The sequence below is a fragment of the Cydia amplana genome, chromosome 23 (genome assembly GCF_948474715.1).
Source record: "Cydia amplana chromosome 23, ilCydAmpl1.1, whole genome shotgun sequence".
Classification (NCBI taxonomy): domain Eukaryota; kingdom Metazoa; phylum Arthropoda; class Insecta; order Lepidoptera; family Tortricidae; genus Cydia; species Cydia amplana.
Genome location: NC_086091.1, coordinates 3288250 through 3316012, shown reverse-complemented (window position 1 = coordinate 3316012; position 27763 = coordinate 3288250). Strand labels below are relative to the sequence as shown.

The following is a 27763-nucleotide window of genomic DNA, read 5'->3' as shown; positions in this document are numbered from 1 at the left end:
CGTAAATTGCGGGCATATTTCTCTGTCACTCTAATTACGCCTTCATTGGAGTGAAAGAGAAAGATCCCCGCAATTTGCTTATTTCGGTTTTCGCAGTAGCCCCCTAGCCCCTCAGCTTATAGGTATGCGCTGCCTAATACTCTGTGCTTAAAAAGCACTCAAGTGCCCTAATCAACTATTTTAATTAGTAACGCTAGTGACGTCAAACAATCCACTTGTAATACGCTAGGAATTACAACTTACAACCCTAGCAACCAAATTGTTTACTTGACAACCGTTACCATGGCGACGTATAATCGATACGAATTTCGAAACCCAAAACCATTGCTCACAAAACTTTGGCGCAATGCGCAACACTACGCGTTCCTTTTTCAAATTTTATTTTTCTTTTTAAAATGTGATTTAAGTAGGTTTATTATTACAAAAGTAAAGTTTAGGTTAAGTTTTCGTTGGTAACGATGAGTTATCCGTATTTTTCGTATAGGAGGCCGAAAATGGATTATGGATTGAAGAGAGTTCCAGATTATACAGAGCTGGCTTATAAGGAGGCTGTGTCGAAGCTGAGATATTTCTTAACTGGGAATTATGCACCTAGTGTAAGTATACCAATTTTATGTATTAGTGATTTCATCTTGTCCGTCTGTCTCTCCGTCCGTATGTGTGACCTCTTAATCTAAAACTATCGTGCAAAGTATCTATGAGTAGCTACGTACTAAAACTAGGTTTTCCCCAATATATTCGCTTAATTTTTGCTCAAATTTGCAACTCGTGTCGATTTAAAACACTCCTTTGGTCGTGTTTTAAGTTTCGCCACTCGTTTCGAATTTCCTTTTTTCCGCACTTGTATCGTAAATAACTATTGTAAAATACATATACGTACTTACACTTATCAAGACCAATTAAACGTAGGTACTTTACTGAAAAATTTGTATGATAAAAGCACTATTATACAACTTGATCCATTATTATTAAATATCCTAGAGTGTAGAAGTCTAGTGAAAAAGCACTGTTCTCGAATTACAACATAGGCCTCAATTTCAGATCCGCAGCTACGGCGGTTCGGCCTCCATCAAGAACCTGGACGAGTCCGACGGGGACCTGGACAAGAAGTACTTGCTGGACAAACCTCGGCCTCGCCTGACCGCCAAATATGCGACGTTGTATGCTGATAGTCTTAACTATACGCCGCATACAGGTTTGATATTTTGATTTCTGCTCCACAGTTATTATATTATTATTATTATATAGCCTTTTAATTGCAAAATTTTTTACATTTTCTTACAAATTACTTAAAGATTATTCTTTTAATTTGTGGTCCCTTTTCGGGTAAAGGCCTCCTCCAAGCTTTTGTTGATTATTCTTCATATTTTTATTTGGTTCCTAGATTTACTTTTGCTCGGAGGGTGGTCTAATTCCCCACGGGGACCAGCCGGGTCCTGCTCCACAGTTAGATTAAACCTAAAATTTCAACATTGAATCGAATCAAGTGAAACACACAACTCGCTAGAGACTTCTTAAACCTAAGTATGGATAAATATTTCAATTAAATTCATCTTCAGCACAGATATTATGTAATGCCACTGCACTGTTGGGTCTTCTGTCTTCTCTCAACCAAATTTTCGCAATTACATTCACTCTTTGAAATGTATTCGGAGAATTAAAATAGAGACATACAAAAATACTCGTGGCGTCTTTTAATTACTCACGCCACTCGCCTTTTTGACCTCTCTTAAACAATGGTAGCATAAAATATTATTATGTATGCCTTTAATTTAATTCCACGATCCTTTCGTAACAGGAAAATCGATTCCGATACCTCCAGCGACCGCTCCAACGGACCTCACCGGTGGGACCAATCCGGACGTGGTCAACTTCATCCAGAAGCAAGAAGAGTACATCGAGCAGTTGGAGCGAGAGAGCCAATACTGCAGGGTAAGTATAGCCGGTCAAACAAGTATGTCAGTAGGAAAAGGCGCCAAATTAAAATGTTCTATCAGACGATTACCCTTCGCGCGTACATATGTTTTAAATTAGCCGCTTTTTTTACTGACGGAAATCGCTTGACAGACTATAATTATTAAGTATAGCTACACTTGCTGCTCTTGATCATGCCATGATATGATTCGCCGGCAACTTTGCCCTACTTAATGCCCTGCCCTTAGCAGCAAACAGGGTATAAACCACAATATACTCTATGGTATAAAGTGTATAAACAGTAAAAAGTTCTAAAGTATCAAAGAGTCACTCATATCGATCAAATAATCCGTCTACACAAGTATTTTTCCCAGCTTTTTTTAAAGACTGGAATAGCAGAAATTGTATGTCCAAAGAACCGTATGCAGTGTTCTGACCGCTTTTAGATATTTGTATTATTTTTTAATAGATGGCGACTTTTTAATCGATATACGTCAAGTTATATTTAAACGTTCTTTTAACGGACTTTATAAGTTCAAAAGAATATTTTTTGGAATCATCAATGCTTCTATAATGCTAAAAAGCCCTATATCTACGTAAGTGTTGAATGGGCCTAAAATATAGCTTAGTTTCTGAAATTATTTTTACAAATTAGGGCCACACGGTTTTTTAGTAGATTGCTAAATATATTTTCTGTCGACTAGGACGAGTTAAACAACCTCCTCGGCAAGGTGAAAGAAGTGATATCCGAAAACGAGCATCTCCACGAAGCTCAGAAGAACAAGTTAATTTCGCGCATGTTCACTTCTCACGGATCCGAGACCGACGATCTAGATGATGTAGGGGATAGCACCGGGCTGGACAGCGATCATAAGGTACATAGAGTAGTGCAGGCAGTGGCGTAACTAGGGGGGGGCTGGGGGGGCACGTGCCCCGGGCGCCGTCCAAGGGCGGGCGCCAAAATGGGTAAAAGACCTCCCATAGAAAATGGACCAGCCAAAATGTAGAAAACAGTCAAATTTTTTTTTTCGCGACTTTGGTCTCATAGTAAAAATTGCTCAGTATAATCCCAAAACCTCCCTGGCAACGGAAATGCAGTTATTTTTTAGCCACCCTGTATACAGGATGGTCCAAACCTTGACGTCCAAAAAATTTTTTTAGAATCCTCGTCGTTGGTTATCAGAAAATACCTGGAATATACCCCATGTATGTTAGCCGATTTTTCGTAGTTTTCGAGTTTAACTTTTAACTTTTGTTAAGAAATTCCGGGGTGAAGCTTTGCGTTGCTTTTAGGTATGCCTTCTAATAATTGTTCGTGGTATTTGCACTGATAACATGAAATAGCGATGAGGAAGTGACCCCATAAAATAATAGTAGAAATAACAAAAGAGGATTTTTGTAATGAATTATTAATTTGGAAGCTTTCCACCTCAGTTCCTTTGACCGGCGACTCTGACAAATTATGACTATAAAGTATCACTTTTTTGACCTTTTAAAAAAACGTAGGGTCTAGCAGTTTCTAAAATAACCAAAAGTCCTTGAAATCGCTTGTATTTTTTATTTATTTAGGTAAGGGTAACATCTAAGCTCGATATGCTTGAACGTAAAAGTTTGTCTTTTTTTCCCAACTCAGCCAAGTGAGGATGCTGATTTTTTTTTAGCAACTGCGCCGTTTGTGAAGGATTATGTTACAAAAAGAAATATTCAAAAAAGTTCAATAGTTTTTTTTTTATAAATATTTGCTTCACCCCGGAATTTCTTAACAAAAGTTAAAAGTAATCAAAATCATAATTCGAAAACTACGAAAAGTCGGCTAACATACATATTCTGATAGCCCACAGCGTGAGGAATCTAAAAAAAATTTTTGGACGGCAAGGTTTGGACCAACCTGTATAACACATGCCGTGCCAACATCGCTCGTTCTGTGATACTAGAATGCCGTGAAAAATCTATGTCAGGTATTGAGAGCATTCTGTCCAGAGTTTCGGTGTGGGATCGGAGAATTTAGTCCAATTCAATCCGACCAAGGCTCAATTTTGCGCGTTTACCGCTAAGAAAACCTCATTTTTTAAGGCACAACCCTTCCCATGTCAGGGAGTATTGGGAGCCTCGGTGTTGACATCTCTATCAATGACGTCCAATAATTTCGTAAAAACAATTATTTGTCTAAATCAAAAGTAAATTTTAATAAGTAAAAAGTAACCCTTTCGTTAGTTCATTTCGTTTGGGGGGGGGGGGCGCAAATTTGGTGTCTGCCCCGGGCGCCATATCCTCTAGCTACGCCACTGAGTGCAGGTTAACGTACATAGTGTGTAACAAGCTGATTTACGATATATTCACTACTCACGGATCTGGACTATGTCGGAGACATCACTAGCAAGTGGACAGCGATCATAAGGTGTAGTATAAAGTACAGATGGTGGAACAGGTTAAGGTACAGAATGTGAAACAAGGTGATTTCCCGCATGTTTACTTCGCACGGATCTGAGACCGACGATCTAGAATTCAAGATGATGTAGGGCATAGCACTGGGCTGATGGACAGCGATCATAAGGTACTGAGAGTAGTGCAGGTTAAGGTACATAGTGTGTAACAAGCTGATTTACGATATATTCACTACTCACAGATCTAGACTATGTCGGAGACATCACTAGCTTGGACAGCGATCATAAAGTACAGATGGTAGAACAGGTTAAGGTACATAATGTGAAACAAGGTGATTTCCCTCATGTTGCCTACAACCGTTAAGGTGTAATTGTGGATGTGATAAGGGACTATAGTGATTTGTAATTGTGTTATTTGTAATTGTTTGTTTGTACCTGATTGTTATTCGTAATAGTTATATGTACCTGCTTGGTATATGTTAATGTTAAGTTTCATGGCGCATTGGATCTGTCCGTAAGGTCATGTATAGGGTTGCCAACCGTACTATATTATATAGTATTGTACTATATTTTGGCTCTCTGTACTATATACTTTTGGAAAAATATATAGTACGCTATAATACTATATTTCCGATTAAACGTATGTTACACTTATGTTTAGTATTTTATCTAAAAGTACCATATTTTTTTGAAATGTACTATATTTTTGATGCCCTATTCTGGAAAATACTATATTCTACCAAAAAATAGTTGGCAACCCTAGTCATGTAATCATTTTTTCAAATAAATACAATAAAATAAAATAAATGTTTCACTACGCACGGATCTGAGACCGACGATTTGGATGACGTTGGGGATAGCACTGGATTGGATAGCAACTATAAGGTACAGTATAAAGTACAGAGGGTAGAACAGTTTAAGGTACAGATTATGAAACGAGCTGATTTCCCGCATGTTCACTTCTCACGGATTCAGATCTCAGGACCGACGATCGACGATCTAGATGATGTTGGAGATAACACTAGGTTGGATAACGATCATAAGGTACCTACAGTATAAGGAACAGAGGGTAGAACAGTTTAAGATACACATGGCAGTATATTTTTAAACTCCGCAACTAAAACAAATCAATCTAACTGCCATGCAACTTGTCTATAAACTTATTTCCGTGCACTATTGCCAACTTTAGCTCCCAATTTTAAACCTTCTTACCTTGCCTTAAGTTTCAAAATACCTCCAGACCACATACTGAAATGAGCACCATTTGTAGGCCACGATAACCAAGACACGCAAGCCGAAGACTCGAACTACGAGACTCGAAGGACCGAATATAGTCTTCGAATCACGCATCTCGGAGTTGGAGGCGCAGTTGGCGCAGTCGAAAATCGACCTTAAGAAGGTTCAGGTAAGATTTAATTTTGAATTAGGTTTTAGTTATCTTTTAATGCAAATTGGGTTCGACAGCGCGCACTTATTTGCAAATATGCTACTTATATGATTGCTTCCATTCCGAACTACTGTCACAGCCATTAATAGCTCATCATTAGTCCAACGCGAGTTAATTTTGGCCGGGGTTTATTGATAATTTTAATTGATGCTACTTGATTAGGGACTCTCTATTACTTGTTATTTAAATATATTGTGACCTTTTACAATCTTTCAGGATGAAAATAACGAAAATAAGCGTAAGCTTGCCTCTGGGCTCGTTGACTCAACTTGCCTTGACGGCTTTAAGCGGCAGATCGACAATTTGCAAAGGTTAGTAAACGTAACGTAAAAGCAAAGAAGTTATGTATGTTACTCGTAAACAAATAAAGGATTCTGATTCTAAAAAAGTTAAAGTATAAGTACTTTCTAACAGTTGGTCGCATTATCGTCACGTATACATCTGATGATGGCAATTCTTCAAATATTATAAACACACTTTCCTTTATTTCAAACACAATTACCCGTTGATAAAGTGGAACTGATGATAAAGACCATACGGCATACTCAAATAAATTTTGCCTAAAACTGAGAAGAATACATAACTATTAGCTTCTTTCATTCTACTGTTTTGTATTTGAATTTCTTAAAGTGTACACTGACATCAACTTGTATATTCTTACAAATATTTTACATTTGAAAAGGCATTAAGGAAGTTTTATTTTTCAGAGACAAATCCTCCCTGGAGTCCCAGATCACCAAGCTGAAGAACAGTCTGGAACAACGGGACGGCGATCTGGACGGGCGATACAAGCGGAATGACGTCATCGAACACCAACTCCGGGATGAGAGGAATAATTTGGAGAACGAAGTCCGCAGACTGAAGGTATGATTAGTCCATACCCCGGCCGGCGAGAGCAAAAATGCGTCTGCTCCTAGTGCTTAATTAAATATCGACTATTCTATCGACATGTGGATGTCGATAGAATAGTCGACTTTTAATTAAGCACAATTTTTTTTTTTTAACTGAGCCATTAGTATTTGTTATTTATTTCAACTTGATACCTCCACGCGTTTCTGAGAATAACCCTAAAACAATTTTCTATCAACATAAAATTATTATTTACACACACACATTTCACATTATTATTTTTAAGCTTATATACTATTTCAATCAACTGATTACAATTATAATCAATTTATCATACTCACGGGAATGTTCGTAATAGATAAGAGTGAGTGACAATTGTAAATAGATACTTTTCACATACTCGTAACTAATAGACCTCTTTCATATCATATGTGTATTTCGCGATTATAAACAACTACTATTTGACATTGACTCAAATCAATCGGTGTCAATCGGAAAAATTACATTGAGACAAATTAATTTACCATCATTTAATTCATTTATATTATCGACCCGCCATGTCACGCAAGAAGAAACAGTGTACTTGGATAGCCGATTACGCGGAATATATAGAAGATCGAGGTGAACATTTATTTTGTAAAAAATGTGAAATCACAATGTTAAATTACTACAGTAGATTTAGAACGGTCCTTTAGTTGGATGAAATGGATTTTATCGGCAAGGCGAAGGAGTTTAAAATCAGAAAATTTAGAAAAAATGCTAATTGTATATTACGAAAATTACATAAAATACTGAATAAATACAAACACTTGGTTTTAATTTTGTTTACAACAATAATTAATACTTCTGCATATCATAACGGTGGTCCAGTACATCGTGTTGTTTTTATCGACATCGACCAAAGTGTGTGTCCTCGCACTATTAAGCTGTCAACGCATTTTTGCTCTCGCCGGCCGGGGTATGCATATGAGGCCGAACTTGCAGCAGGCTTGGTGAAAACGCGCCTGCTCCCATTCACTACCACTACGTGGCTGGTGTCCTCACGTGCCCTCAGTGTGCGCGGGGGTTCACCTCGAAGATCGGCTATGTCAGCCATCTTCATCAGAGCGCCGAGCAAACTAGGAGTTGAAGTGGTCGCCATGGCCGAAATCGGCCGGAAGGATCAAGGATCATCATCACCATCATCTTCACACTAGGCGAGAACTGAGACCCCAGCACGCCGTGCTCAATGATTTATAACTCAAGATACGTTATAGGCGTTCCAAAATTGAAGCGCTAAACTTGTGACAAATTGGACAAGTTGCCTTTAGACGCGGCTGGACAAGCGAGAAATGTGCACGTGCTAACGAGCTCCCGCACACCGAAAGAGAAAGAGACGACCTTATGTTTAACAACGAGTGTGACAAAGATGGATAGGATGAGAAAATTAATCAAAAATAACAGATTTCTTCGTAGGCACAGAAAAAATATGGAAGTATTTTTTGTGCTCCTCAAGTATGAGTATAACCCATGGACCTAGAATATTACGGACGGACTGTCACCTAAGACAAACTGTGACACTGCAATGGCGGACGGTTTGAATGTGTGCGTGTAGACGAGTGTTACCATGTAACACAAATTCTCCCCTAATGGTGAAACAATTATTTTTAATATCGTCCTTGTTTTCAAATAAAAAAAATAGGACAGTTTTACGTTAGACAATAAAAAAGGTGTGTACGTATCTGATTTTATAGGTCTTGAAAATGCGCAATATTGCACAATTACTTTGTGCAAACATTATTTTCAATACCTAATGATATTTAGCATCGTAATGAAATCAGTTCGTCATGTTTTTTAGGGTTCCGTAGCCAAATGGCAAAAAACGGAACCCTTATAGATTCGTCATGTCTGTCTGTCTGTCCGTCTGTCCGCCGTATGTCACAGTCACTTTTCTCCGAAACTATAAGAACTATACTGTCGAAACTTGGTAAGTAGATGTATTCTGTGAACCGCATTAAGATTTTCACACAAAAATAGAAAAAAAAACAATAAATTTTTGGGGTTCCCCATACTTAGAACTGAAACTCAAAATTTTTTTTTTCATCTGACCCATACGTGTGGGGTATCTATGGATAGGTCTTTAAAAATGATATTGAGGTTTCTAATATCATTTTTTTCTAAACTGAATAGTTTGCGCGAGAGACACTTCCAAAGTGGTAAAATGTGTCCCCCCCCCCCTGTAACTTCTAAAATAACAGAATGATAAAACTAAAAAAAATATATGATGTACATTACCATGTAAACTTCCACCGAAAATTGGTTTGAACGAGATCTAGTAAGTAGTTTTTTTTTAATACGTCATAAATCGCCTAAATACGGAACCCTTCATGGGCGAGTCCGACTCGCACTTGGCCGCTTTTTTAATTTACTTATACATTTAACTTGAAACATATCTGGTTTTCAACAAACAAATTATAATACATAACAAACAAACGTTAAGTATAGCTCCTTAGTATCGGGAAATTAACATACCGACCAAGTTTGAAATGCACAATCAATAATTTAACCATTTACCTAAAAAATAAATAAAAAGTCATTTATTGTCGCAAAACACAGTAACAAAATAAAACAAACAAGGAAACAGAAAAAAGACACAATAAGCACATAAGTACATAATGATTTAATAAGAAGGGTATCAATTACCCTACTTTCGGGAAATTACCCTATTCATGTTACTGGTCACACTCCTGTTTTGCAGTTTGATAATTTATAAACAACAAATTATCGTGATTTTACGTACTAATTGATAAACTTAAGTATGAAAAGTTATTCCGTGACTTTTTTTCTTTCGATCGGTACAATTCTAGCAGGATTTAACTACGCATGCCGGATATTTTATATTTTTCTTCGACATGTTTACTTCAATGACGTTTCGATTCGTCTGACGGCAAACTGGTGGATGTGGGCTGTCAATGTGTGTGTGTCACGCGTAAATACTTAGAAACTGGTGGATGTTGGAATCACAGTTGTATTGTAAGCGAAACTCGGTCCGTAATATTATAGGTTCATGGTATAACCTATAATATCATTGGCCGTGCTGCCATCTTCGTCACCGGGCACGCCATACTCCTCCCAGCTATGCGGTCGCGGCTGCCGCTCTCGCATTGGACTTACTAGTCATTTGCGAAAGAGCCGCACTCTTATGGACGATGTTTGAACCATTATTTTATTGATGTTACATACTAATGATGATGTGAGCTCGGGAGTCCCCCTCTAAATCCATAAATAAAGGCAACATTAACAGCGCAATAACTCGTATGTGATTTCAGTTACATTGCAGACTATTTGAGATCACATTCAATTCAGCCGACCGATCAAATACTGCAATGTAATGATACTCGGGTAAATCCATTCGACCCTCTCAGCAAATACCTACCATATTACCTTTTCTTAATACCAAAATTAATGGCATAATCTGACAGATGGATTTACCCGAGTTTGAAAAGCGAATTGAATGAGCTGTATAGCAGCTCTAGATGTATATATGTAGATATGTAGCTGGTCCTAACAATTTGAATTGTTCTCCAGGAGGATCTTGCATCAGAACGCGCCAAAATCCGAGAGTTGGTCGGCGAAGGATCCCGCCGCGCCATACAAGAGCGTTCAGCCGCGGAGCAGCGGTACAACGCACATTGCGACTCGCTTCAGCATGAACTCGCTGCGCAGTACGACAGTGTGGCGAAATTGCAGGTGAGCCACTTTTCTACTATATAGATTATAGTTTTTGTATCTTTGTTTTTTTTTTCAATACTATTGTTATTGCGCTTTTTTGTAATTCGACATTTAGAGGCTTTATACATCTCTATGTTAGTTTGATTTGATATTTACGGCTTAGTTGTATTTTATAATTATTGATGTGTTTTTTTTTTTGCTGTATGTAAATTCCATATTGACGTGTAAAAGTGCCCTTGTGGCTTATTTGCTGAATAAATGTTGATATTTGATATTTGATATTTGATATGGAATCCTCTCGATTTCTCCATAATCCCACCATTAAATCCTGATGCAATAGGTCTGAACATGAAGCAAGTAGCAACCCCTTTCATCCATCAGATCCATCTTTCTTTCTAAAAGTAGGGAAACATAAAAAAAATACCGGACAAGTGCGAGTCGGACTCGAGGGATCCATACTCTTTAGGATTTGTTGTTATAACGGCAACAGGAATACACCTATTCTTGAGATACATCCTGCGGGCTCAGCACGGTTCCATTTTTATCGACTATCACTATGTCCGTCACTTTCGCACTTACATACTTGTTAGAACGTGACAGGCATGGTGATAAACGATAAAAATACTACCGTGCTACTAGGGCTGGTGACAGACAGACGGACAGACGGACAGTGGAGTCATAGAAATAGGGTCCCGTTTTTACCCTTTGGGTACGGAACCCTAAAAACAAAGATCTCGAGGAATTGAGATATTTTGGAGTTTGAAGTATTCTCTGCAGAGAATGATTCGAATCCAATCGTGTCCTTCTTCCAAATATTTACCTTAGTTCTGTTTTCATAGAGATACCATGCCTAGAGTCAAAACAAGCTATCTCTGCACTTTACTAGAATGTGACCGTAAACATAAAATTTCTGATAGTTAATAGGTTATTGTGGCACTTCCACACTCCTTTACGTCAAAAGTGATACAGTAATAAGCTTAGACGGACTTCAGTGATAGAGGAAGAGGGTTATATTAAACATAAGGTTACAAAGTATAATGGAATAATCATTTATTTACAAACAAGATATATACAGTGTATTACTAAAAGAAATTAAAAACTAGCTTAAATCTAAAATAGGCCCTTGAGGCATTGTACCAAGGATGCTGGCGACATTTCCTCGCTGTATCGCAATGCTGATACGTTGTGCGAGGTAGCCGCCAGCTCTTCGGTCACCAGTTACGTCAACCAGACGCTTCGCGATTTCTGCGAACAACTTATGTGCGCTGGGACCCCATGGACCTAGAGTTTCAACTCCAAATGGTACAAAATGGTACTCTCTACCGAGGCTCTTATATTTGTTACGTTTTAAAATTTCGGCGCTTTCCGCCGCCCCGCCCGCTTTTACATTAGTCCGTTAGAGGTGGGACGGTAGTAAGTATAATTAATTTATCCCACAGTTGGACCTGGAGCGTCAGCGTCGTGAAGAGAACGAGTTGAAGCGAGAACTGTCCATGAAGACCTCAGCCATCGAGGAGTTGAAGATGGAACTGAAGAGCAAGACAGGTAAACACTTCTACAATAAGGCTATGGTTCTAAAAATTAACGTTTGTCCAAAAGACGCTAGAGTTTTTTGACTACAAAAAAATTGAAGTGGAAAGATCCCAAAAATCTCTAAAGATAACTTATTTCTTACTCAGCATCGCTTCAAGCCGACTTAACTCAAGCTCACGCTGAAAAGGCCTCTATGGAAGAGGAACTGGCATCAGCTCGCCTGGCCATCGAACGTCACCAACGCCAGGCGAAGCACGAGACCAATCGGCTCAACTCGGAGGTATGAAAAACGAAAATAAGGCCAAAAGGACAAACACGTTGAATTTTTGAGGATTTCAGCTTCTATTTCGATCCATTTTAAAGTACCTTTGACCATCTTCAGAATTTTCTTAACTGGTACAGTTTTGTCCTAATCATAAAGGTTACCTACTTAATTCTAGTTATATGTTAATCTTAAACTCTTAGCTAATTATCATCCTTGCGAATTTATTTTCATTGTATTACCAAAGATAAGAACACAATTAGGTAAAAAAATGTTTACGTATGAAGGTGCACAGCTTTATAATAAATTACCGTCTGATCTGAGAGGGGCAGGCTCATTCAATGAGTTTAAAGCTAAATTATCGCACTACATTTTAAACCACTACCCACCTTAAAAAAAATAGTTGCGTGAGCGTGTACCTCTCGTCTCGAGCGACTTTGTATGCTACCGTAGATATAATTACTTTTACTTTATAACTCTGTTCTCGTGTAAGTGACTTGTATGTCTTTTATGAGAATAAATATCTTTAAACCTAACCTATTTTCTGGCGCACTAAGAGTATTGCCCGATTTATTCGTACAGACGGCCTAGCCAAGGTGCGCTTGCGCTTCGCCATCGAATAGCCTTGTGTCTCTATCATTCTTCCATATTAGTGTGACAGTGACAGTTGCGTTTCGTTCGCTACGGAGCGTTAGCGATTGGCATGTTGTCTACGCTGGTCCTTATTTGACTGACCTGTTTTAGATCCAGTCGCTTCGTCAACGCCTGGACCGCGCGGATGCGGACTTGGTGCACTCACGACGAGAAAATCTACGCCTCACCGAGCAGATTGCTACTCTAGAGAAGGAGGTACGTCTTTTCATGTTTACTATCTTTCTTCTTATTGTACTGTAAAACCACCCAACTGTAATCCAGTACTATAACTATGGTCCACGAGTTCAACACGTAAAGTATCTTCTTTTTGGTGTTGTCTGAGTTTTTTCTTCCTTTGAAATTATTTTGCCTCAAAACATTCAAATAATATTCACACAATTAAATATCCACAAACTATCGACACAATCCTCTTTCAAAAATTCGAATATTTTGCGCAAACATTTACCTGACCTAGTTAGTAAGATATCTCCTTTTAATATAATGTGACTTTTACAGCTAAACATGAAGAATTTAACTCCAAATTCTCCTGAGAAGAAGAAGAAAGAAAAAGAGATGTCCTCAATGTTGGAATCGATTGAGAATAAACACGGTAAGGGTCCATACAGAATCCACGCTTCAATCTTTTCCAAATCTCCGTCAACCACATTTGGGTAATCTAATGGGTAAACTATTGATGTTTTGAAATTCGCATTGGCATTTTATTTTATTTCGATAAGTTCAAAACATTCATATTTTACCCTTTCATCTTTATGCATGTTTACTGTATCGTGAAAGGGCTTGACTTCAATAGTTTATTCATCAGATTGTTTAAATACTACTTCCCCTTATGCAGCAAGATCTTTAAGCACTTCTAAATCTTTTAAAACGACAAGGTCCTTTTTAACTTTTGGATCGCTGTTCTTAGCACCTTTGTAAATTTCTAAAAGTAAAGTTGGAACATTTGGTCCCACAGCAAAAACGGTTGCCGAGTTGGAGTCCATGATACATTCACAAAACAGTCTGATGGAGAAACTCACCGGAGAATGTCGTTTGCTCACAGACAAGCTAGACGACGCAAACCGTAGGCACAAGTACGAACCAATTTCAACTCTAATGCATGAACATAACACTCACATTACTTCAAACTTTGGATCGTTTGAAACTGATAGACAGATAATTCACACACATATAAATGAACAAATATAATATACGAATGACTTAGACTTAGTAGTTGATGAAGAAAATGAAATTAATAAAACACATGCACTTACAGTCGTTGATATAATAAATAATGATAAATTTACGAATGAACTTAACCATCACTATCAGTTTGAAATAAACCAAGAAGCACTTTAAATAATTCACATTATCATTACCCATTAAACTCGAACTGTTTCTAACGTCGTGCTGTGTTTTTATTGGTGGCAGGCACGCAGTGTCGCAGCCGTACAGACGAACCAATCAGAACACAGCGCGACCGCTCAAGATCCCGCGATCCCTCGACCCGCCGTACCCGGCGCCGCTCCGCAAAAGAGTCCGATTCGTCGAATAATTACGCGCCAATCACCATTGGCGCGCTGACGACCAATCAGGATCTCGAAAAGAGAGGAGAGAAGGTGTACAATCTGCCGCTTATGATTCAACAGCCCTTTTTACGGGAGAAAAAGGAGCCGATTAAAGTTGACATTAGCGTGAAACTAATACCGAAGCCGAGAAAGAAGGATAAGAAGAGACGAGAAGCGATCGTTGAAGTGATTGAGGAAAAAGGAGTTCTGAACACATTTAGCATGGAAGTCACTGATAGCGATGTTCAAGTTTTAAAGAAGACGGAAGAACCTATAGAAAGCAAAGTAGAGAGTAGCGATAGTGAGCCCATGGTTATTGAAAAGGAAGATATTCCTGAAACCATAGATGGAAACAATAAAGTTGATGTTGCACCTGCTTCCCCAGAACCCAAAGAAGAATTAGAAAAACAAGCAGAAAGTAGAGTCGACAAGCAAGCAGAAAACAAAATCGTAGAAAAAGCAGAAGATACCGTAACAGATAATACAGTCACAGAACAAGATCCGGAAATTACAAACAAAGTAGATGAGCAAATCGATGATAGTAATATTAGTAATCCAAAGAATGACGAAAATGGAAATGACCCACCGGAATCTCAGGTGGAAGAAACTATACAATCTGAAATATCAGAAACTCAATAAAACAATGAAAATTAAAGTTATTCAGAAGATAAACTGACAACTATACGAGAATTATCTGTGACTGAATGTAACGCGAAAGATCTAGGTTTAGGCTTTATGCAATTATAGATGCTTGAAGTAGATAGTTAAAGTTGAAAAGGTTACAAAACTTACTGTTGTATGTATTTGGATTTTGATTCTTAAGGATGTTTAATACCCAGTGTTGATTTTGTCATTCATGAATTTAACAAAACAGAATGTTAAAAAGGTGTTAATAATTGGAAATAGTTTGTTCATATATTTGTTTTGTCTTGTTATCTGTTAAAGTAAAAATATCGATCAATGTTGAAACGGTTTGTTAGAGAAGGTAATTAGGTATGCGATGTTGTAAACATTTGGAAACATTTGATTCTTTAATGGGTAATGATAAATTAATCATGTGTGCAATAAATGTATTAAAATACTATTTATTTTTACTATATCTATCTAGATTTATATAGTTCATATAAACTAGAAATATAGTATTGCTCCTGTCACTAATCACTATGGTTTATTAGTTATTACTCTTATTTCGTTGTTTACATTGATTTTGTGTAACATGACTAATATGATTACTACACCTTCTTTATAGTATATTTCTTCTTGTTTTGATATTTTATTGACTTTATTTTATATTGTAATATTTTATTTGTGAACACAAGTATTCTTATATTTTCTTTTAGGTATAATATATATCTCAATTTGCTTATCAACCTCATCAAGTCATATAATTTCACAGCTCTTAAATTTTTCAGAACGGAAAAAACACAATTGCTTTGCAGGAACGCAGAGCTTATGAGAAAACTGCGTAACCTGTGGTCTTCCCATAAGAAATACTGCACAACTACCGTCGCACGAAGTTACACGCCTTTAAGCGGCTACCCCAATAGCTCATTTGACTTAGACCGCACTTATTATACTTCGACACCGTATAGGAATAGATTTAGAAGATATGACGAAGGAGCGCTAACTAGACAATTTAGCGATCTATCTATTGATAGATTAGATTCTGATGATGATCCTGTTAAGGTAAAGAGTTCGTTTGATGTTGGTGATGGAACTGTAGTCTAGAATAGTGTGCTTATAAATGTAGAATTGGCAGTATGTGTAATGTTTGATAGTGACAGTCGTGACGCTATGCATGTTCATGTAATTAGAACAGATGAAACTTATAAATTTAAATCAAGAAACGGCCTTATACAAACTTATTAGAAGGCTCGTTATACCTACTTGACAAACAAATTCCTAGTGATTAAGTAAATCTCTATCTGAACATGAAATATCTGCTTTTGATAATTTAGTATAAAATATATTCAGTAAACATCAAATATTTGTCATATCTTTTGAAAAATATTTGATGTTTACTGAATATATTTTATTTAACCTTTTCCCTTCTTGAATTTAAAAAGAAATTGAAACCTTTTTCTTCTTTACATAAATGTGTAGAATTTTGCACTTGTGTGTGAGTTGTGTGTGCATCACTTCTGATTCAGGGCGGAACTGGGAACTCTGCAGCGTCAAGTAGACAGCCTGGGGCGCTCCATGCAGTCTCCTAGCCCTCGCACAGGTCAGTGGCATTGACATTGTCCAGGTATATCATCATTATTCGATTTCTCAAAAATCTTCATCATGGACACCATTGATATTGTCTTTTATATAAATATTATTATAAACTACTCAAAATACTTAATCACGGAGAGTCTTCATTTTGCATTCTATATCAGTATTAACTTCTCAATGGACTTCATCGTCATCATTGACAAACACCAACAAGTTCTTCAGAGGTATCATTATGATTTATTATTTCTATTGTTGGTGTTGTGTGTGCTTTCATTATCTATCTTTTCTATTAGCAGAGTTATTTAAAACCATCACTTTGTACTTTTCAACAATAAGTACTAAAGGTAAAGAACGGATGCTTAGCACGTGGAATTTCGTACACTGACTCACCTGTTGTTATCTCTGTCGCACGCGCGTAATTATAATGCTGCCTCGCCCATGATGCCGACGGCCAATGACACTGCGACCAGGACAGCAATATAATTATGCGTGTGCAATAGAGATAGAAAGAGGCGGGTCGATGTACAAAATTCTTTGTGGTAAGATGATCATAGATTTGTAAATATGGTTTTAAGCTATAATCAATATTATTTTATTTATATGTACATAAGACACCATTGTCAATAAAAGTTAATTAGCAAATACTACAATATTTCAAAATAAATCAAACCTTCCAGCACCAGCCACGCACCTACCCTCAACCGACCGAAATGCACCTCCCGCCGCCGGTGGCCGACCAGACCATCCCCGAGCTGACCCCGCCGGACACCCCGACCAGCCAGACTTCAGACCAGACACCAGAGACCACAGACCTCTGAGCAAACAGGCTTCTAGAACATCCATTACTTACCAAGAACCAGAACACACCAACCGACCAGACAAAAGACTAGCAGATGAAACACCAATACAAGTTGATAATGTTAAAGAAGAAATATCTGATGAGAAAGATGTTGAATATGAAAAAGAGCAACATGAACCAGAAAATTATCCCGTAGAACAAGCTTATGAGCAAGAATATGAGAATCCTGCTCAAAATTACGCAGAGAAAACCGAACCGTATTACGAACAACCTGAAGGTTACGATCAGAATTATCAAGAAGGTAAATTTGAGAATTACGAGCAGTATCCTCAACAATATACTGATCCTAACGCTCAATATGAAGGACAATATGAAAATTATGCAACAGACGGGACGTATCAACAGGAATATGATCCCACGCAATATGTCGATCCTGCTACGCAATATGTTGATCCTAATACGCAATATGTTGATCCTAATACGCAATATGTTGATCCTAATACGCAATATGTTGATCCTAATACGCAATATGTTGATCCTAATACACAATATGTTGATCCTAATACTCCTAATACGCAATATGTTGATCCTAATACGCAATATGTTGATCCAGCTACACAGTATGTTGAACCTACGACACAATATGAAGCACAGCCAGAACAAGCACCTATGGAAGATGAGGCGCCGACGGATAGCAAAATAAGCAATTCTCCAGTGAAGGGCCAGAGTTAGCTTTAGTTTTCGTGCAATATTTTGTTTATTTGTTAATTTTTGTGTTAGTGATAGTTTTACTGCGTTTATTCATAATTTCCTACTGAACTTGAAAATTGGCATGTTTTATCATCTTTTTAGAGAAGCTGGATTTCTCTCAGCTACCTACCAATTTTTTTGTAATGTTACAAAATTTTAAGTAGGGGTGAAAAACAAAAACAAAGTATTTTGCACTGATATAATATTTAGAAATGCAAATAATGTCAAACAAAATTAAAAAGATTTCTGGTTCAGTAGGAATTCATGTTTTGAACATTATTGTAGACGCTTTCAATGTTAGTACGTTACATTGTATAGAGACAATATTTTGCTCAATACAAACAGTCTATATCCATAAAGTCTTTTATTGAAAGCTTTTATCCGCCAAAGACACCCGCCAACCAAGCCAAGACATAGGAGACAAATGTATCTATATTTCCTAATCTTTTCAAGTTATATTTGCTCTCTGGAATTGGAATATGCAAGAACGACAGAGAGGCGAACACGAGTATAGCTGGTCAACCAAATCTTGACAGTAAAAAAAGGCTCGAAATTCAAATTTTCTATGGGACGATATCCCTTCGCGCCTATATTTTTCAAATTTGCCGCCTTTTTCTACTGTCAAGATCTGGTTGACCAAGTATAACTTCGATTTTCGTATTTCGCGGTAAACCCCTAAAAACATTTGCAGCATCTAAACGCTTTATAAAATTTGAACGCGTCCATAACAACTGACATTACTGACTCGGTGACTCCTGTCAAAAGTGTCAAACGCCTGAAACGTCATAAAGACAATAATAATCTGCAATTTTGCTTAAATTGCTTAGATATTTAATCCTCTTTTAGCTACTATCCGAAACAATTTCGAAGTAAATAAAACAGCAAACATCTAAATAAACTAGTCACAAACATACATAAGCCATTATAAGCATTTAGAGGTTATGTTTGTAAGCTTGTGGTCAAAACAAACATTCTCATTCTACCATGGTTTGTGATAAATGCGAGAAGAAATTGGGACGTGTGATCACTCCAGACCCGTGGAAGACCGGGGCTAGGAACACTACGGAGTCTGGTGGGAGGAAAGTGGGAGAAAACAAGGCTTTAACAGCTACGAAAGGACGCTACAACCCGTACACTTCGAAGTTCCAAGAATGCAAGTAAGTATACAATACAATACGCCTTTAATTAGCATTTTGACGACTGGTCTGGCCTGGCGTAGTGGGTAGTGACCCTGCCTGTGAAGCCGCGGTCCTGGGTTCAAATTCAAATCCCGGTAAGGGCATTTATTTGTATGATGAGCACAGATTATTCATAATTTGTTCCTGAGTCTTGGGTGTTTTCTATGTATTTATGTATTTGTACATTATTATTATATGTGAATGCACAGGCAGCTTAAAGCTGATACGTGCACATCAATGTCCACTTGTGTTTTGTAGTCTATGAAAGTGTTCATCGAGTTTGTTTTTAAAAGAGTTTATAGAGGGCGCACTGATCACTGACTCGGGTAAACTTTTCCACACTTTCACAATTATATAATTATATCGTTAGAAGCTTTCTTGAGCTTACTTACTTAGTCAATCTGTGTAAGAATGTCCTATAAGTAATATTTATTTTATTTTATTCTAATCACTGACTTAGTTATAGTTTTGTTTTGTTTCACTGATTTTAATTTTCACTAGTCAGGTTGTCCGGGTTTCCGACAAAAGCCTCCTCTGTGTAGGTAAATTGGACATTCCATAGCCTAAGTATAGAACAACCAATTTAGCTAGGACCCTAAATGGCGTAACAATCCCATGTGATGACTGTACTAAACAGATTGTTTTATGATTACATAATAAATTAACAGCATTTAAGTAATAATTCCCGTGTGATGTCTGTACTTGTTTTATGATTACATCATTAATTAACAGAATTTACGTAATAATTCCAGGATCTGCCGCACAAAGGTGCACCAAGTGGGCTCGCACTACTGCCAGGCGTGTGCGTACAAGAAGGGAATCTGTGCGATGTGCGGGAAGAAGATTCTGGACACTAAGAACTACCGGCAGAGCTCTACATAGTGACAGATATGGTGTAGTTTTAAGTTAAATAATTACTATAATATAATGTTAGATATAAACCAGTTTCAAAGACGTACCTATATACAATACACACCACCACTTCTAAAATAATTTTTCACCACACCAACTGGTAAAGGCTCTCTTGAACCTCTAAAACCGATAGCAAAGTTGCATTTTATTCACATGTGAGGCAAAGTAATCAAATGCAAATTTTGAATTGTTTTCTTATGTTTGCTGGTAGAATCTATCTAATACCTTTAAACGAGCAATTCTTGTTTATTTATTTATTTATATATATATATATATATATGTATATATATATATATATATATAAATGTATATATATATAAATAAATAAATAAACAAGAATTGCTCGTTTAAAGGTATTAGATATTTCGGGGATCTCGGAAACGGCTCTAACGATTTCGATGAAATTTGGTATATGGGGGTTTTCGGGGGCGAAAAATCGTTCTAGCTAGGTCTTATCTCTGGGAAAACGCGCATTTTCGAGTTTTTATATGTTATCTGAGCGAAGCTCGGTCACCTAGATATTTGACTTTTAAATGATGACTTTGAATGATAAATATTTAATAACATTCATTTGGATTTGTTTTTGTTTGATATCTTACAGTTAATATTTTCTTCGGGTTGGTGTGGTGAAAATGTTGTGTTTCACTTGGGGGCAAATTTTGTTTAACCCTCGTGCTTTGAAACCCTCGCAACGATCAAGATTCCATTTCTCGAACCACTTAAACAACAACTTGGCCCCCTTGTAAAACAAATAACTATTGTAGATGATATTATGATCTCAAAATAGGAAAGTTTGCATTTACCGTCAATATTTTTGAATTATACGGACCTTCCTCCTACTTGCGTCGTATTCCACAATATTGAAGGTCATGGAAAAGTCTAAAATAACACAATTTTAAAAACAAAACAAAATTACAAAATTAGTATATTTAAACTTGATTTAATTTGAAACTGCCTTTGGTAATTATGATTTCTTTCTATACTATGAACTGCAATGGTTACATAATGTAAATTGTACATTAATTATTTAATATACAGGAAATATTAAGAATATGTTTATTTATTTCTCAAGTAATATTAAACGAAAATACCTATATTCTTTTGACTTGATGAAATTAACGAACATTTAGAAATGGCTAATTAGAATAAGCTAATAATAAGAAATGAATTCTTAAAGAGTTGCAAACGCGCATGTGACACCACTATAGTTGCCGTCTATAGGCTGCGTTGGCCGCTTACCATCAAGCGAGCCATACTCTATACTCAAATATACAAGATAGAGAAGCGAATTTCTTTGAATTTTGAATGACTGTTTTGTACTAAGTTCGTCAAATAAAAAATGTATAGGCACTAGACTAGAACTACTTAAACACTAAGCTAACTACTAAAAAACAACCTAGCAACTAGGTATCTCTATAGTTCGTTTTTTTTTAGCATTAGAAAGAACTGGCAAGAAGATAAGCGATCATGACATGTCTTTTAATTGAAAAACGCTTTTTAAAAATCAAAAACTATTACTTATGAAAGCAGAAGAATATAAATGTTCGTATTAGATTCATAATTGTTACATATTTGGCGTGACTTATTTTTAAAATGTGTTTTTCAATTAAAAGACACATCAAGATTGTTTACCTTATTTCTAATGCTAAAAAAAACGAACTATACCATGATACCAAAAGGCCAAAAGTCTTCGTCACACAGGCGCGTTTTCCGGGCGCGGCGTGAGCGGGGCGCGCCGCTTTTACATACAAAACGCTCACGCCCCGCCCGGAAAACGCGCCTGTGTAGTGTGCCGAAGCCTTAAGAGGTGAAATAACCATGAAATACATACTAAGTACAACCAACTGTTGTTAAGATTTCACGATAGATGTCGCTGTTCCGTCGGCAAACTCGGTAACGACTGTCTTTCGCCGAAACGATAAGTGCTTTGGTGGATAGTCATATTTCGGTTTCCTCACGATAGTTTTTCGTGATTTATTTTTTCGTGAGTCCCCACCGTGAAAAAACGTGATGACTCATCCAAATCAGTAATCACTACATAGTATACAACAAAGTCGCTTCCCGCTGTCTGTCTGTATGCTTAGATCTTTAAAACTACGCAACGGATTTTGATGCGTTTTTTTTTAAATAGATAGAGTGATTCAAGAGGAAGGTTTATGTATAATTTAACCCGTGAGAAGCCGGGGCGAGTCGCTAGTATTCTATAAAATATAGTTAATATATTTTTTGTGGTTTATTGAATGATTTATGTTAGGAGTATAAAAACATCAGGATGTATGTATCTATTAAGTATTTGTAACGACCCGCCCCGGCTTCGCACGGGTTAACAAATTATACATAAACCTTCCTCTTGAATCACTCGTATCTATTACAAAAACCGCATCAAAATCCGTTGCGTAATTTTAAAGATCTAAGCAGACAGCGGGAAGCGACTTTGTTTTATACTATGTAGTAATAGCAGGCGTGTCTCACTCCGCGATTTCGTCGCTTTGCTACAGGTAGCTAAAAGTACATCCGTTCGGCCCCAATTTTGGGGAAAGCCATAATCCGCGCGTGGCGCTGTCGCCACCTAGCGGCCATATCTGTGCTGATCGTAACAGACGCGTTTTGTTAGAGAGTGAGTCTTCTGTACTCTGTGTCTGTATTCTGTGGTGATAGTGTATTTGATCCACGACGGTACCCGTCCCGTGCCAAATGGTCTAGTGCAGCCATACACTAAGTGTGTTCCGCGGAACCCTAGGGTTCCGCGACACTCCTGCAGGGGTTCCGCAAGAATTTAGAACATAATGCTTGAGTCGCCTCGAAAAATTTTACTATGCCGCCACCGTATTGTAGGGTTCCATCAAGTATTTCGCTTTCCAAAAGGGTTCCGTCAAAAAAAAGATTGAGAACCTCTGGTCTAGTGGTAAGGACGTTAGCCGCGTAAGCTGAAGACGCGGGTTCGATTCCCGCCTCGGCCACCGATGGACTTGGTCACTTTTTCTTTGGTGTATGTTATCTGTTTCCGTTTATAAATTACTTACAACAAACAGTAGTTTTTCACACGCATGATTTGTTAACATCAAAGCATATCGAATCGGTAATCAAGTACCTACGTTTCCAATTTAAAAATCAATTTCCTAAGTCTGATAAAGACGATTTGATTTCTCGTTTAGCCGTGGCCGGTGGAAAATGGTTGTGCTTCATTTTATAGTGACGGCAATCATTTTTGGACCTATCGTAAGTATTACCACAGAATAAATAATAGTACTAGGTACAGAAGATTCACTGTCTAACAAAACGCGTCTAGTACGACAGATATGACCGCTAGGTGGCGCAAGCGCGAGCAAGCGTCCGTTCTGACCGAAAGGTTTAAAACGATATATGCAGAATAACGTAAAACTTAGGTATCTGTCTGGTATTCGTTATCATTGCTAGAAAAATAGTGTACCTAAATAAAATAAGTAGGTAGAGTAAGAATGGACGCGACACGTGATCGGGCGTCCATTCCCTACCTACACTACATCTAGGTTCGCTAGAAACAGTTTAAAATTAAGAATTCAATCCAAGAACTCTCGCTCGCTCAAATAGCAATGTGTGGTCTCAAGAAGTGCTCTGAAGTGATTATATCTAGTAGGTAGGTATGTCGTCGGCCGATCGTAAAATCCACTAGAACATGAAATTCCTAGGCCTAATAGTATGTACAGTCGCCATATGGTCGCCATCAGATATATCGGAGCGGCCAAGATGTTCACAATATCTGAACACGCACTAACGCCTTGGCAATTACGCCTGTCAGGCGTGGCTCACTCCGCGATTTCGTCGCTTTGCTACAGGTAGCTAAAAGTACATCCGTTCCACACCAATTTTGGTGGCTAGCCATAAGCCGCGCGTGGCGCTGTCGCCACCTAGCGGCCATATCTGTCCTGGCGGTCTAGCATGAGTTGCGTTCTCGCGCGCGACTCCATACATCTTGCGCGACTTCAAGTATTGTTCGCACGCGAGTAGAACACAACTCAAGCTAGACCGCCTGATCGTAACAGACGCGTTTTGTTAGAGAGTCTTCTGTACCTAGTAGGTACTATTATTTATTCTGTGCGCCTTTTCAGATATTTGTGAGCCGCGGTTAAGGGCATTGCTGACTTCAATAATTTCCAGGTCTCTTCTCTCAGTCCAAAAGAGTTCCCGTTCCTGAAGACCCAGATTAACGACGAGAAGCATGCCGCGGCCTTCAACAAGCTGCTCAACTCCATCGTCAAGACCAACCGGAAACGACTGGACTCCATCAACAAGTTGAACAAACTGCAGGTATCTTATCTTTTTGTGGTGGTGAGTACCTAAGCATACACAACCCGGATGTAAGAGCAATTTGACGCTTGCGGAGCTGGGTGTATTCCTCCGCGGCCTTCAACAATAAGCTGCTCAACTCCATCGTCAAGACCAACCGGAAACGACTGGACTCTATCAACAAGTTGAACAAACTGCAGGTATCTTATCTTTTTGTGGTGGTGAGTACCTAAGCATACACAACCCGGATGTAAGAGCAATTTGACGCTTGCGGAGCTGGGTGTATTCCTCCGCGGCCTTCAACAATAAGCTGCTCAACTCCATCGTCAAGACCAACCGGAAACGGCTGGACTCCATCAACAAGTTGACCAAATTGCAGGTATAGTTGGTCAAACCAAATTTGTCAGTAAATAACAAAAAAAACTATACTCATCCTTTTCCTTTGGGTTCTAGTACTTAGTGTAAGTGTAAGGCCCCCAGGGGCCCGATTTTTGAAATTCGACCGCTCGATTTCGTGTATTTCGTTCAGTAATATCTCCACTACTAGTCATGTAAATTCTACTAATAGAATTGAAAACGAGTGGTCAATACTACTAGACTTCCAATTTCTATTGGTCGTATTTCAAAAATTAGCATTTCGCCGTTTTCCACTGATTTTCGAGTGACGAAATCGAGCGATCGAAATTCAAAAATCGGCCCCCTGGGTGTATTCCCATTCGTATCGTATCCGCCCCACTACGCCGCCATACATGAGGACAGGACAGGTGGGAATGATTAATATGCATCTATTCCCATCTATGTCATGGTGTAGAACCATAGAGTATATTTCTCTATGGTTCTACACCATGACGATGATGATGATGTTTCTTTACTTATAAGCAAAGAAAGAGTGGTAACTCCATACATCCGTTTTCTTACCAAAACGCGAGTTATTTCATAGTCTACATCTAACGTCAAGTAGTGAAACTATCAGTACCGCTGTGTCACACATGTCACAATCTACTACTAAAACAATCTGCAATGAATATTATAAGCAGAATGAGTTAAAGATATAGTTCCGGTTAAGTATAATAGATATTAGATAAAAATTGTCGAGCATTAGAGTTTGTGTTCGCCGCGACATCTATTGTCATCTAGCAGTACTGATAATGTCCGCTACTTAACGTTAGATGACGACTGGGCGTTTTTTAAAAGTTGTCCCCTATACTTTTTTTTCTAACTTGGGATTTTTTATGTTATTTCTACTCAGAATCACGAGCTCTTTCTATCCTAATAGGAGAAAAAAAGTGTCCTTAGGTTTTTATTTCCATTCCGTCACAATTTTTCATAGACTTTGTATGGCGGTCGCGGAATGGAAAGATCGAAAAATGTATGGAAATTTTGGGACACTTTTTTTCTCCTATTAGGATAGAAAGAGCTCGTGATTCTGAGTAGAAATAACATAAAAAATCCCATATTTAAAAAAAAAGTGTAAGAGAACAACTTAAAAAAAAAACGCCCGACTACGAAATAACTCGCGTTTTGGTAAGAAAACTGATACTGTATGGAGTATGGAGTTACTACTCTTTCTTTACTTATATTTCTGTATGTTGATAACATACTTAGTTATTCTATGATAACATCTCAATCTGACAGGCCATGGATGTATACCCATCGTTGCAAGACTCGCTCCGGACCTCATCGCGTAGGGACAGCGACGAATCCAGCAGCGAGAACAATGAGAACATCATCTATCTAGTTTTAGTAAGTATTATCACAGAATTAATAATAGTACTAGGTACCTACAGAAGATTCACTCTCTAACACTCGGTTTAGACTCTCGCGCGAGCCACGAGACGAGCCGCGAGCCGCGCCACGAGACGCGAGTCCACCGCTTACACTCGCGTTCGGCTTGTCATTCGGTTATAAACCTTATGCCGTGCCGTTAGTGTTTAAATTATATTAGCTCGACGAGCTTGCGAGCCACGAGACGAGCCTCGAGCCCAGCGCTTACACTCGCGCCACGAGACGCGAGTCCACCGCTTACACTCGCGTTCGGCTTGTCATTCGGTTATAAACCTTATGCCGTGCCGTTAGTGTTTAAATTATATTAGCTCGACGAGCTTGCGAGCCACGAGACGAGCCGCGAGCCCACCGCTTACACTCGCGTCTCGTGGCGCGGCTCGCGGCTCGTCTCGTGGCTCGCGCGAGAGTCAAAATCGACTATAACAGAACGCGTCTATTACGACAGATGACCGCTAGATGGTGCAAGCGCGAGCAGGCGTTCGTTCCATAGCGGTGCGCGGCCACTACTATGGCTATTAGCTATTAGACACCAACATTGGTGTGAGCCGCATGTATTTGTAGCGACGCGACGAAATCGCGGAGTGAGCCACGCCTGCTATCGTCGCCTAAATCGCACAATTATCCAGTGAAAACACCGGACATACACAAGCGGCCAAACTCACCTTTGTTGTTATCATAGAAATAAGGGCGCATTTCGATATATTTGGCAACTTTGGCCGTCACTATTTGATGCTGACCGTATTACTTACAGCCAGACTCATATTCAATACCCAACGCGTCACAACACACCCAACGAGTCGAACCGCCAGCACCAACAACCGCTCCACCCAAGCCATCGAAACCACCAGTGAGATCACAGCCACAACCACCACAAGACATACCTACACTTCAAGATTACACCAAACTAAAGGGCCCAAACCCTAGTCCACCTTTAACTAACCCTAGTCCATCAATACAAACTTTAAGTAAAGAGGGTTTAGATGCGCTACGTGTAAGTATAGAAAGGTCGTGTAAAAGTAAAGAGGTGAAGAGATGTAGAAACGCGTGTCAAGCGGCGGTGAAGAGCGCGTGTGACGAGTATGAGTGTAGAAAGAAGTTGAAAAAAAAATTAAAGAAGACTTGCAAGACGGAGTGTAAAGAAAAGTTCAAAAGTGGTTGGTAAAATGGTAGCAAAACCTATGATCTTTTATAAAAGATCATAGAGTAATACCCGTTACCATAGAGAAAAAAATACATAGAGTGCTCACTCCACACATCAGTTTTAATACCAAAAAGACTATTAGCATCTAGCGTCGAGTAGCGGAACTGTCAGTACTGCTACTTGACAATAGATGTAGCCACCGACCGGAAAGTCTTATGCTGTTGAGATAAGACTTTCCGGTTGGTGCTACATCTATTGTCAAGTAGCAGTACTGATAGTTCCGCTACTCGATGCTAGATGTAGACACTGAAATTAATAGTCTGAACTGATCTATGGAGTGAGCACTCTTGTCTTACTTATTTCTCTATGCCGTTACTTAACTGTTTCTATTGCCATAAAAGTGGCCCCTAAAAGTTA

General features: G+C 38.3%; 3 protein-coding genes across 3 annotated transcripts; all 3 read left to right on the top strand.

The window, feature by feature from the left end:
* Positions 1-301: 301 nt before the first annotated feature.
* On the top strand, positions 302-17413 carry LOC134658805 (serologically defined colon cancer antigen 8 homolog). Its single transcript, XM_063514463.1, has 15 exons — positions 302-596; positions 1042-1195; positions 1799-1932; positions 2619-2789; positions 5569-5703; positions 5962-6056; positions 6453-6609; positions 10162-10323; positions 11745-11850; positions 11985-12118; positions 12845-12949; positions 13250-13343; positions 13707-13824; positions 15738-15984; positions 17193-17413. The coding sequence occupies exons 1-15, from the start codon at positions 459-461 to the stop codon at positions 17331-17333; spliced, it is 2091 nt and encodes a 696-aa protein (XP_063370533.1). The 5' UTR covers positions 302-458; the 3' UTR covers positions 17334-17413.
* Positions 17414-18997: 1584 nt separating this feature from the next.
* Positions 18998-20162, top strand: LOC134658725 (cysteine-rich PDZ-binding protein). Its single transcript, XM_063514375.1, has 2 exons — positions 18998-19221; positions 19995-20162. The coding sequence occupies exons 1-2, from the start codon at positions 19049-19051 to the stop codon at positions 20122-20124; spliced, it is 303 nt and encodes a 100-aa protein (XP_063370445.1). The 5' UTR covers positions 18998-19048; the 3' UTR covers positions 20125-20162.
* Positions 20163-23272: 3110 nt separating this feature from the next.
* On the top strand, positions 23273-27367 carry LOC134658624 (WASH complex subunit homolog 1-like). The gene is made up of 4 exons (XM_063514277.1): positions 23273-23373; positions 24292-24441; positions 26056-26163; positions 26957-27367. Exons 1-4 carry the CDS (start codon positions 23326-23328, stop codon positions 27365-27367), a joined length of 717 nt encoding a protein of 238 aa, XP_063370347.1. The 5' UTR covers positions 23273-23325.
* The last annotated feature ends 396 nt before the right edge of the window (positions 27368-27763 follow it).